Source organism: Podarcis vaucheri, assembly GCF_965113315.1.
Source record: "Podarcis vaucheri genome assembly, chromosome: 9".
Lineage (NCBI taxonomy): Eukaryota > Metazoa > Chordata > Lepidosauria > Squamata > Lacertidae > Podarcis > Podarcis vaucheri.
The window spans coordinates 61,272,092-61,285,556 of record NC_138767.1 but is presented as its reverse complement, the minus strand read 5'-3'; the positions used below and the strand labels follow the sequence as shown (position 1 = coordinate 61,285,556).

Sequence of the window (13,465 nt, the reverse complement as noted above, 5' to 3'; positions counted from 1 at the left end):
TCGTTCCGGAGGTCTGTTCTTAACCTGAAACTGTTCTTAACCTGAAGCACCACTTTAGCTAATGGGGCCTCCTGCTGCTGCCGCACCACTGGAGCACAATTTCTGTTCTCATCTTGAAACAAAGTTCTTAACCTGAAGGGCATTTCTGGGTTAGTGGAGTCTGTAACCTGAAGCGTATGTAACCCGAGGTACCACTGTAATAATAATAAAAATAAACCACAGTGTGTGTAGCATTAAATACATCCTGCCCCCTTGCTATGATTCCCAGTCTCTGCATTTGAGGGGAGGAGGGGGGAAATAGATAGTGTTGCGCCCCAGCCCCCCCGCCTTGCCCCAAATCTCTGAGCAGCAAGAGACTCCAGAGTTCCCAGGTTTACGATTTTATTTATACATGTATACAACCTGAGCATAGGATGGAGAGACTCACAGCATTAACACTCAAGCAGATCTTCGCTCCCTATTGGGTTTCTTGGAAAGCATAGAGCAAGGCATGTCTCTACATCTCCTGTTTCCAGCATCCAGGGGCAGAGGAAGGGGGGTGCGGTAGGTGCGGGCCGCCCCGGGTGTCACCACTGAGGGGAATGACAAAATGCCAGGCGGCACTTAACGCGGCACCTGCAGTGCGCCCAAGTCTCGCGTCTCTCCTTGTTCTTCAGTTCCCAATAACAATGTGTCTGGACCACTGCTGGTTAAAACCACTTCACAGCAGCTTTAATCAATCTGAAGAAAATTACGTTGTAAAAGAAATGGAGTCTAGAATTTGGTTTTTACTCTGATAAAAATGTCTTTCTACCTTGTTTTTAACCTTTCAGTGCTTTGTGAAGGGGAGGAGAGCTTCTTGTGTACAAGTGGAATTTGCATCCCAAGGAAACTGCAGTGCAATGGCTATAATGACTGTGATGACTGGAGCGATGAGACACATTGCAGTACGTCAACTTAAATTTATTATATAACACATGCCTGGCAAGAACAACACTTCAACTGTTTGGATGGGCTTAGAAATAAAAGTCATATATTGTATCAGAATAACAGCTTTGCGTAGGATTTACGTATGCCCATTTCTGTCCTGTCATTCAGAAATTAATGGGACCTTTTTAACTTTGCCCAACTAGGCCACAGTATGTCCTTGTAGACCTTTAAAAATGTTTAAAGCATAATTGCATTAGTAGTTCAACAGCTAAAATTTCTGCAAAGACACACAGGGATTTTTACTTGTTTTTTACATGTCTGAGTAATCCACTCACAAAGGCTATCTTTGTAAAGAGATAACCCGCATAACAAGCCCTTGGCTTATAAGCTTTTGGCCATGTATTTGTTGGCACATTATATTACAACACATGCAAAGCAACCTGTTTACAAAATTATTTTTGATCTGCCCCTGAGAAGTTGGTCACAAAAATATTTGTTAATGGAAGAAGTGCTGTGGAAAAGAACATGTGGTTTCTCTAGTGTATGGTGCGTTCAACCACATCCTTCTTCTCCATGTATATGAGAAGGAGCTAAAGGCTAGAACGTACATTCCACACTTAATGACTGACCACATATAAGCAAATCTTCATCTGCCTTTTTTGAAATCCAGAAGGAGAAAGCAAGCTCCCTTCCACTGGCTACCCTTACAGGCAGTGAAGACTGGAGAGCACTTGTCTAAGCCTCCCCTTTCCTCTTATATACTCACCTTTAGCATGAGCAGCACTCTATCTGGTTGCTTACACAAGTTTGGGAAATTTTGATATAATTCAAGTGACCCTATGTGATCCAAACCTTCCTATGTTACTTAAGCAGCACAAAGCTGGGCAATGAGCAGTAGGGTTAGCATATCACAGGGTAATGAATGAATTGTGCCTGTCTCTCACTCCACACCAGGACTTGGAATTCCTTGGAACAAGAGCAGAAGACTAATTGCAAGAAATAAATCATAGGGAGGCAGATTTATAAAAAAGCAAGAAAGCTGTGGGCTCTCCGATGTGGGAGCAGAGCACTGCTTTGAGCATTTTTAAAGAGGCAGGGGGTGAAAAGGAAGTCTTTTATATTTTCCAGTGTCAAAGGATGGAAAAGTCTATTACAAAACCTTTTCTAGGAGCAAGGCCAGCAGCTTCACAGACATGATACCTCAGGCCAAGGGCATATCAGTGACATATTTGTTGAGACTAGGAGTGGAAATAGACATCACATGAAGTGTGTTGCTGTGGTTTTAAAATGGTTAATAACTGTAACGAGAGCTGTGGCAGGAGAGGACAGGATTAGCCTCTTCCTGCTTACCATGATTTCTGATAAATATTGGAGGCCCCAGGCAGCTATTACCAATTAAAAAAACAACCACAGTACTTCTAGTGACCTGTTTAAACTCAAGTCCAGTTTTAGCTCTGTGGGGTACTTATGTAAATAGGATTTCTGAGGGTTCTTCCACACTTCTGCTTGTCTTGTGCCTAGAAAGCATAGGTCTGAGCAGTTTCCCTCTTCCTCTGCTTTTCCCTTAGAGAAAACCCACTCTTTAGCTTTAAATAGGGGCAAACATTAGTCTGGGGAACACTCAATTGATATTTCTTCCAACTGAGTGTTCCCAAGGGAAAGCTGCGAGGCAAGCAGAAGTGTGGGTGAGCCCTGAGTGTAGATGCAAACCAGAGTGCAATCTAAGGGCTTATCCACACTTGTTCTATTGCTTTTCTGGGGGGAAAACCACTCTTTAGTGCTCAGTTAGAGCAAACAGCAATTTGGGTTCCCCCCAGATTGCCATTTGTTCTGATCTATCGCTTAACAACAGATTTTTCCTTGGAAAGGAGCCGAGCAAGAGGGAAACCACTTGGACCCATGTAGCAAACCACTTGGGCCTGTGCTTTCTAGGTGGACGAGCCCTAAGTCAGAGGAGTTGTTCCGACAAAATGACAGACTTTCAGCAAAGAAAGGAAAGAAAAACTAATACTGAGCATTAAGGAGTAGCAGTCTTTGTTACAACAGAGGGATGGATAAACAGTGAGAACTGCCAGGATACCTCATGCTGGTTCAGATTTTAAACTCAGCTGGGTACCACATTACTCAATATGAAATCATCTATGATCTACAGAGTACACAGATTTTCATTTAGTTTATAATGTTAAGGACTGTATGTCTTTGGTATTTACTGTCCTTTCATTCTTTGTGTTCTTTCAGAGCTAAATATAGATTTCTCTGGAAAATCCAGGATAGCGTGAACTATTGCATTGCTTCCTCTTAAACGGCAGTGGAAGTTAGCTTTGATGTGGTGTACTGGGCAATATGCTGAGCTTGGATTTCGGTGACATGGGTTTAAATCCAGTTCAGCCATGAGCATAACTAAAGTGGAAGCTGGTAATCTGGAGTGGATGAGTGGCTTCACCCTTTCCTTGCCTATCACTCCTTCAAACTACTCTCCCCAAGTATTTCTTTCCACCTGCATTGGGCTTCTTAATGTGTGTTCACTCTTGAAAACACACATTTTGAACACAGCAGGGGAAAAAGTTGCTTGTGGACATCCCACTCTTATATTCTCCAAATGGATTTTTCCCTGAGCCAGAAAACTTATGACTGCTGAGGTTTTTGTTAAGCACATTTTTGTTTAGTTGAGTCTTCACTGGATGATGGCAGGCAAGCCATTCTCTTTCCATCCAACCAACCTTAACAGGTTGCTAAGAGGATTAAATGAGATAGTCCTGTGTAAAATGCTCTGAGCTTCTTGGAGTACAGTAGGATAATAATAAAGATGCTATGTATGTTAAAACAGCAGCAGCACTGGCCCAATACATTTTGCTGCCTGAGTTATAGCAGTAAATGTTTCATCCTCCTCCATCTCCAGACAAGGAAAGCTGAGTTATTTTGATACCTGAGACTTCTCTCTCTTCTTGGCAGTAAAAATAAAATAAAGTTCAGTAACTAAAAATTTGCTGCCCTTTTAAGGCATCCAAAATCTCTTGCCTGATTTGGCCACCCAACTCTGATGAAATCTTTGAAACTCAGTAGGATACCTAATGGCCAATGAGTGGGATTTCAGAGCCCTCCATGGCTGTTTCCCCCTCCATATAACCAGGAGAAGTTGGATAAATTATAGAGACCAGGAATTTCTATGCAAATGTGTGTAAATTGCCTAATTTATACAGGCAAATTCTTGGTGCAGAATTTCTTTTTAGCTCAGTTGATACAACCCTGGTTTGAGCCATATAGTCTCTTAAAAAGTAGGTACCATTTTCAGAATTAGCTATTGTTTATGCTACATTGCCCAAGGAGGATTGGATTAAGGTGGTTATATTCTATTTGAACAGAGGCTCTGCATAATACTGAGAAATCAGCAGGCGATGTTTCCTGTTACTGCAATTCTGTGCTAGAAATTGCTTCACTTGTTGACTTCTGCCTATTACGCAGCTTTTGAAATCACAGAACATTAAAAGATGGCCAGGGAGATTAACTTGGAATATGGATGCACTGAAACCTGTCTCAAAATAATTTGTGCGATATGGTATTGTGTATCTAAAGCAAAAGAAAGTTTTAAAATATGTTTGTTTTTCAGACTGTAGCGAAGGAGTTTTCCGCTGCAAGATGGGAAAGTGCCTCAATTACAGCTTTGTTTGTGATGGGTATGACGACTGTGGAGATCTAAGTGATGAGCAGAATTGTGGTAAATAAGAAACATAGCTGGGTTATTACAAAATCACAGTTGGTGGACAGAGACAACTCTGGAGCAAATGGAGGCAAAAAACTAGCACATAGTTAGGCACACTTAAGCATGTTGCATTCAAAAAGTTTGTCTCTTGCATTGTTGGAGGCCATTTTGTATTTTCCTGTGATGTGGTTTAAGGTGAAAATATTGTTTCAGAAATGTTTAAAAGTTTCATTGTTTGCTACTTATTACTTATATAAGCCTTTCAAATGAAACTCCACACATATGATGTTAAAGAATTGGTGAGAAACCTTTCACGTCACTTTTCCACTTTCATCACCCACTTACATAATACGGGTTATACTTACATTCTGATGTGGGACAGGTCTGCGAGGAGAATACCACATCAAAAACAGCATTCTGAATCAGTTCTAGGAAGAATGGCTTACATTCTGGATAATGGTTTTGCTTGAACTCCCTGTACTTCCTATGGTAAACCCTGGATTTGGATTACTGCACATTTTGAAGGATGGCTGACTTTTGATTCTCTTATTGTTTTGGAATGTGTGAATTTGATAAATGCAGCTTTAAATGTGAACTATAAAAAATTCATAAATAACAACAACTAAAATGAATTTCTGCCCCATGCCTACTCACCACTGCTGATTAAACAATAAAAAGGTGAGCAGACTGAGCCAACCACACACTCCCCTCCCTCTTCGTCCCTTCCACCTTGACCAGTGCAGTCCCATTGCTCACCATCATCATGAAGTGTCAGCATGACTTTGAGCTATACAGGGCTTGCCACTAGTTGGTGAACAATGGTCACAACCAGGTGTGGTAGACACGCGTCTCTCAAAGAGTGGTTTCTTATAGACAAGTCTGTAAGAGCGGAGGAGAATAATAATAATAATAATAATAATAATAATAATAATAATAATTTTATTTATACCCCACCCTCCCCAGCCAAGACCAGGCTCAGGGCAGCTAACACCCGATATAAAAACAAATTGATTGAACTACAGCTTAAAAACAAGATTAAAATACAACATTAAAACATTAAAATACAGCCTCATTTCAATGGAAACTCAAATCAAAAACTTTTTTGGGGGGATGGAAATGTCAAGTCTTCACCAACGCTAACTTTCCAGACTGGTCCTACATAGGAAGAAAAAGCCAGGAAAGCCCTCCATCACAGGAGGAGAAAGGAAAAAAGAAGAGGGGGAGGGAATCAAGTTGATTCCAAGCCGAAGGCCAGGCGGAACAACTCTGTCTTACAGGCCCTGCGGAAAGAAATCAGATCCTGCAGGGCCCTGGTCTCATGAGAGAGAGCGTTCCGCCAGGCCGGAGCCAGTGTTGAAAAGGCCCTGGCTCTGGTTGAGGCTAATCTGACCAGCCTGCTTGTTCTGCCACCCTCAGAGGTTTGGGAAGGGGGCTTATGAGAGGCTAATGTGGAATGTCCTCCCCACAGAGGTGCAACTAACACTCCCTCTTTACAGCTTTCATTGGCTGCTGAAGATGCACCCCTTTATCCTTACATTTGAAAACTGAAAATTAGATTTTCAGTCCTCCTTGTAACATGTTGTGTAGAATTGTTGTTTAGATGTTATTGGTGGGCTTGTTGTTTATTGTTTCACTTGCACTGTGTTTTTAATATGCTATAACCCACCCTGGGACCTTCTGTGGAAGAGTGGGTTAGAAATACAATAATGGGATGGGAAAATTTGCTTTCCCTCTCTGTTTTGATGACTGGTGATCCACAGAGCACTTGTTGTTTTTTACAATCAGTTGAAAATTTGATTTCCAACAATCCTGTAGCAACCATGTTTCATCAATAGCTCTGTCACAAAGTATGTACTCACCACACTTTCTCATTTATTCCTTTTTCTTCTTATAATAGTTTAGAGTATGGTATTAAAAAAAAAGTCTTTTTTATAATTAAGAAAGGAAGCTTTTCCTTTTGCGGGACTTGTTATTTTCCCAAAGACCACCAGCAGAATAGTATGCATCCAGATAGGTGAGGGACAGTCATATTAGAGATATGGAGCTACAGATCAGGAAATCCTTGCCTTTGTCATTAACTTATCAGGTGGCTTTAAGCAAGCCACTGTCTCTCACTTTCAGCTTCTCCAATCGCAATATGGGGGTCATAATATTGGTGTATTACTTTGATTTAGTAACAATTGCAGTAAGATACTGTGTGCAAAACACTTTTAAAGTGTTCAAAATACTATGTAAATATAATGATGATTTATTCTAAACTGGTTTACAAAAAACAAAAAAAACCCAACATTTTCTGAGGGAATGAATACAGGATTGGCATCGTCTAGTTCAATTCATCTCAAAAGTCGCTAAAAAAATGCTGTCAGATTACAAGTGTTAAATCATGTAAATGAAACATTGCGTAGCAGAATGGCTTTGTGTATCAAGAGCCAGGTTTTGGTATGCCTCTTCCTCTCCTCTGCTAACATAACAGATTATGATAGATGCATAAAATAGTAAGGAATAGTATTTTCACAAATGCATCAAGATGGTCTCCTACTGTGAGCTAAAGCAGCAATTGTCCCTAAGAGTCTATAGATTTTCACAGATTTCAACTGATTCCAGCAAACCTTTCTAAATATCCTGGATTTTCTGATAGTACCTTTTCCTATTTGAGCCTCTTTGATTTAATTTTATGCAGTGGTTTATCTCCACTATAATATATATATGTGTGTGTGTGAGTTTTTGTTTGCATCTCCTTTTTTACAAATGTCATATTTTTCTCAGACATGTTGTCAGAAGCAGTACACAGATAGTAACTGCACTGTTGGTGTTATTTTGTCATCTTTAACCTGCAGCCTAGTGATAAATCTAACAAAAAGGTTAGTGTTAGGACTGCCTTTTTAAATTCTGACAGAGACTTTACACTTCTTGTAAACAACTGTGAGAAAGTCAGAAGTTCAGCAGAGACAACTATTCTTGGCAGGAAGATGCAACGACTGAGAAGGCTATAGTGAAATTCATGATAAGGGCTATGGCTATCATGTAGCTTTTACATGCATGGAGTCCCTGTCGGGATCAAAGGGAATGATTCCAGTCTTTCTCTGGGAACGAAACATTTGGAAACAGCTTTTTTTGTTTTGTTTGTTTCATATTCATTTGCATAACTTCTTGTGAAAGAAGGAGCCAGAATTATAGGGACTGTGTCTGTTTCTGTTTCTCATGGCCAAGTTACACATGACACAGGAGATCTGTGATGGAATCTCTGACATCTCTTTTAGTCAGAATAGTGGCATGGAATGGAAATCATTTTCCCTTCATAACATTTCCGGATTTAATTTCCCTTAGGGCTGCTATTAGGTTTGGAGGGGAGGAAAACCTAAGAACGATATGAGTATCTTCCTTTTTTCTCTCCGTAATGGGCAGCAGTTTTGTTGGGTTTGTTGGGCTGTAGCTGTGGATTCCTTTAACTCAAAAAGATGTCAGGACAGGAGACAGAAGGCTCATCTACACTTCCACTTGTCCCATGCCTTTAGTGCTAAACGAAAGCAAACGTCAATCTGGACAAAACCCAAATTGCTGTCAGCTCTGATTGAGTGCAAAATAGCGGTTTTCCCTGGATGGTGGAGGATGGGGGAAAGCAGTGGGACAAGAGGAAGTGTGGATATATTCCTAGTTGCCTGCTGTGGAACATGTACTTTGGCCTTTGAATGGCAGGCCCTCTGGGCTGCATAGTGGTCTTCTTTTAAAAGGAAATTGAATTCAGAACATTGGTTTTGAAGCACCCTATGGCCTCAAAAGCAGGCTGCTTTAGTTTTGGAGAAGCATGTTTTAAAATACTCCATGGAATCTGGTGTTGAAAGTATAACACAAGAAATCCTGCCATGCACACCTATAATAGAATTCCGGTCAGGGTTCTTTCCTAGTGCCTTACGTTAATAACTGGAAGATAGTGAACAATTTGGCAGGCACAACTTTCCTCATCTTGTTGGTGTCACTGACAACTCCCCGTCCCAATTTTCACATGGGTCATTAGTTTGCCCCCCCAGCTGTATACTAAATATCGAATGTGTATTGAATGCAAGGCGTTATTTCATTCATTCTCCCTGCTGTTCTTTTTGTCAATGTTCTAATAAAGACTGTGATCCAGTAACTCAGCACCGATGTGGAGATGGGAGATGCATAACAATGGACTGGGTGTGTGATGGTGACCACGACTGCACAGATAAATCGGATGAAGTCAACTGTTGTAAGTTATCTGATTTTGTAAACCTCTTGAGATCAATACTTTTAAATGCAGTGAAGAACAGTATTACTAGAAATAAAAGGACTGGTCATGCTTGTTGATTTCTGCTAGATTTCCATGTGAAACTTGATTCGAATTTAGAAGCTAATAAATACTGTGTTTATTACTGTGTTATAACTATGTGCATTAAGTGTACTATTTTCCTCATGTTTGTTATTTTAACCAACCAGCTGATATAAAATTCATAGGATCTTATTTGTAATCATACTGCTTTTATGATACATTCATTCAAATATAATAATAAATTAAGTTGTGATTTAGCACATATTTTTAGTTTATAGAAAATGGGGAGCCTCTAAAAGCTATCAAAATAATTTATTGTTTCCCCCCAGCATGCCATAGTCAAGGACTGGCAGAATGCAGAAATGGGCAATGTGTTCCCAGTACCTTCCAGTGTGATGGAGACAAAGACTGTAAGGATGGAAGTGATGAAGAGAATTGCGCTGAAAATAAGGGTATGCCACATGTGACTTGCTACCTACCTTATTGAGAAGACCAAATATGGGGAATAAATCTCCCATATTTTATGGGAGAGCACTTTTTTAAGGCTGATAATTCAGACTCTCCATCTCCCAAATTCCATAATTTTATTAGAAAGTGTCCTCTGTACTGTTCATCTTCTTGGCTTCTGTCTGCCTTTTTATGTTATAAGGCACTATCCGCTGAGAGATTAGCCTCTGCAGGTTCCATTGCAGAGCTCCCACATGTTTAAATGGGGCTTACGGCCCTAGGAGATTGTAGTCTCACAGGGGGAAATTGGAGTTTGAGGGCAGTTTTTGCAAGGAAAGGGCTTGAGAAGAAATGTCAGTCCCCCTCCCACCATGTGCCGTGGTCCCAATTCAGATTGCTGCCACCATGTGGTGGCTGTTTTTAAATATGAACAAACCCAGGAGAGGCAATCACGTACTACTTATTTAGGACTTTATTAGCCGATATAGGTCACCACTTGGTATTGCAGTCAACAAATGATGGACATGTATGTGTTAAGTATGGCTTTACAGTGGTACCTCGGGTTAAGTACTTAATTTGTTCCGGAGGTCCGTTCTTAGCCTGAAACTGTTCTTAACCTGAAGCACCACTTTAGCTAATGGGGCCTCCCGCTGCTGCTGCTGCTGCGCCGCCGGAGCACAATTTCTGTTCTTATCCTGAAGCAAAGTTCTTAACCTGAAGCACTATTTCTGGGTTAGTGGAGTCTGTAACCTGAAGTGTATGTAACCTGAAGAATATGTAACCCAAGGTACCACTGTATTTGTATTACACTTCAGGCCCTTGAGATTAGAGCCTGTTTTTAAGAGCTACAATAATGAATCCACTCTAAATGAATAAACAAGAGGCAGAGAGGACTAAAATCTAAATCAAAAAATCTCCTTGATAAATAAATGTATTGGTTTGGTTTTAGAAATGGCGTGGCGGTGGGACAGTCTACATGTGAAACTATAAGCAGAACTGGAAGGGAGTACTTTAAGTATTCTAGTATTTCATCTGTGTAATTTGCAAATGAAATTAGCTCACTACATGGTTGAATGAGTAAAGCAGTCTCCTTTCCATAGGGTCCTTAAGGAAATGCAATTAAGGGATAGGCTGAAATAACTGCCGTCATTCATTCTGTGGAAATAGAAATTCAGTGCAGGGTCCCCATGGCTACGTCAATGAAGTTGTCTGAAGACATGGTGTTTATAGGAATTCTGTTTAGGCTGTGCTATGATTAGGAAAAATCTGTGTGCTGTTTCATGCAGATTCTAGCTCCATAATGAACTGAGAGAGGAGCTCCCATAGGGAAGCAGGGTGAGAGTGAGGGATTAGGTTTTTTCAAAATGAGTTCCATTTCACAGCCCCATGGTATCTAATGAAAGCCTTGCAAATGTAATTTTAGAAATAGATGTGAATTAAAGCAATATATCTCCAAACCTGCCTTTGAAAAGCCTGCACAAATTAGCCAGTGCTTATCTGGCAGTTCATTACACATCCTGGGCTACACAGGCACCACTCTGCAGATATGCCAGCCTCATCCACCCTTTGCAGCCTCCCCTTAATTCCAGGAACAGGCTGTGCCACTGAGAATATGGCCATCCAACCAACACAGACATGCAATTATCCACCAGAGGATGCAGTTAGTACTATCCTTTGGGACAGAGGAGGAGAGCCCACAGCCCATCTATGTCCACCTCTCTAGGGGTGTCTCTTGGTGATGTCGGGTGGAATTATCTACCTGGGTTTGATTAGGTGTATTAAAGCTCAGGCACACCTCATTTCCCCCCGGCAGAAAATAATCTCTTAAGGTTAGGTTTCCTCATAGGGGTTGAAGCAGGTTTGCTGTAGGGATAGGCACAAATACAGGAGCTGCTGCAGAGCTTTCTACTCCCCTGCCCCCCAGCATTGGGTACTTAGCAAGTCCAGGGGTTGCCATCACTTGCTACCACTCCAATTCATATTGAGAAGACCATCACCATTATTCTCCTAGCCCTAACCTCAGGGCCTTACACAGAAGGAAGGGGAAGCAACAGTCCAATTCCTCTAGAAGAGTCAGATGCCCCGGTACACTCCATGGCATTGCATTATGGGAATAAAAGATGGTATCTGGTCAGAGCCAAATGGCTGTTTCAGTCCGATAGGAAGTGTGCCATCAGCCATTGGGGAAGAAGAGACTCAGATGATAGCTGCTGGATAGCAATGCTATCACCAGTATGGTCCATATGTGTAGCCAACATAGATACTATCCTGAGAGGCCAGCAAAACCTGGCACTAGTCCTATATTCATTACACCACACTACCTGTCAGCAATACAGTTGCTCCCCTTTGGTGTGGGTGGGTGTAGAATTTGAACTTGCAAACACAGGTAAAACCTGAGGTGTGGGGTATTGCAGTTAAAGTAGACTGGCATAAGCAGATTTTTTTTAAAGTTAATATATTGGCCAAATTCCTTTTCTAATGATATGTGTACTTGAGATAATATGCAAGGCAAGAATCTGTAATGGTATTTTTTTTCTTTAGAATACATGTTGACAATAAATAATGATGATGTGTTGGATTGATGAGGTTTTTACAGAATAATTGAGGTTGCTTGCCACCATTCTGTCTCCTATCACAGCACTCTCATGTACTGTCGAAGTATGCCCTGCCAAGTTATTGGGCAGCCTATTAAGTGTGTAGTCTTCTGCTCCTATTTGTGTTTTTTAGTCAGAAGCAATCACAGCCTGGAAGTCAGGTGGCTTAGGGGTACCTGATCAACCAATATCTTCTTCCTGAACCCAAATCCTTTTTTTAAAAAAATATTGTCTATCACTAGACAGAGTGTATCAATGAGATGGAATGTTGGGAACAGGCTTTAAGCATTGACTTGCACTGATGAAAGCATTATCCAATCCAGCAATTATTGTAAGATTTTATTTTGTTCTTCCAGGTCAGATGCCATGTCATGAAGGAGATCAGAAATGTACTTCTGCTTCCTGTCCTGATTCCTGTACCCACTCTCCGGTCTGCAACATGAATAATAGCCGAACAAATTGTAGTGAGTAGGGTATTACTTTATATAATTATTATATCTTGTACGTATTCCAGAATCTTCCTTGCAAAGATAATGGTGTACTTCAGTATTCAGAAGAAAAGGATCTCCTTGTTTTAGTTACTTCTGATGATTAATCATCACATGTCTGTTGAAATGGCTTTGATCAGATCAAACAAAAAACAAAGGTGTTTAGTCATGAGCTTTCATCATGACTACATATTTAATTACCATTACTTGTTCTTCACATGCTTTCTGTCTTTTATATGCCTTCATTGTTAGAAATTCTCAAAATATATTGTGAACGCAAGAACAAGCAAGCAAGAAAACTAGAGTTGGCTCATGATCTGCATGGTTGTCCAAACAATAAGATGAAGAGAATGTATAACAGACCTGGGTTTATGTGCATATTTTTGTACTACACAGTCCCCTTTTTCAGTCATTTTTTATGGTGAACCTCCTCATGGAAATGATATGTTTCAAGGTTTGTAGCTCTGGGTATGAACACACTCTTGTTTACTCTGCTGCTTTGGGAAGCGGTGTGAACATGTCGTTAGCCACACTATGTATTATTCTGTATCTATCTTACCATGTCATGAAATGCTGCATTTTGATGCATTCCCCTCAAACCAGCTTTGATCCAAAATGAGAAAAAGAAAGACCTTGCTTTGTTTTAAGCCAGTAATGTATACAAAGCCTCAGTGTAAAGCACATACTTTGCCTGTAAAAGGTCCTATGTTCAGCCACTGCCATCCCCAGGTAGGACTAAGGAAAACTTTCACATGAAGGCCAATGCCAGATAACATTGGCAATACTGAACATGATGACTTGATAGGCAGTTTCCCATGTTCCTATTGGAATAATGAGCCCACACAAAGGATGAATTCACTTACTACCTGGTGAGATGGAGAGTCTATCTTTTGCTAATTTTGATGCAGTATGAAGATCCTATAGTCAAGTTGAAAATGAATTTCTGGTACCATTGTTGCCTTCTCTTTTCATGATCTGCAATCGAGGAAAGAGAGGGAGATTGGAACATTTGAGTCTAACTCCTTTGTAATCTCAGCCT

The 13,465-nt window shown here is 40.6% G+C and overlaps 1 protein-coding gene across 5 annotated transcripts in view; it reads left to right on the top strand.

The window, feature by feature from the left end:
- CORIN (corin, serine peptidase) overlaps positions 1-13,465 on the top strand; it is a 104,422-nt gene that overhangs the window by 53,652 nt on the left and 37,305 nt on the right. For all 5 annotated transcript variants that reach the window (XM_082238081.1, XM_082238080.1, XM_082238083.1 and 2 more), the window contains exons 6-10: positions 813-926; positions 4,517-4,624; positions 8,727-8,837; positions 9,227-9,349; positions 12,295-12,402. In XM_082238081.1, the coding sequence (XP_082094207.1) occupies positions 813-926; positions 4,517-4,624; positions 8,727-8,837; positions 9,227-9,349; positions 12,295-12,402 (564 nt within the window). The remainder of the gene's footprint in view (positions 1-812; positions 927-4,516; positions 4,625-8,726; positions 8,838-9,226; positions 9,350-12,294; positions 12,403-13,465) is intronic.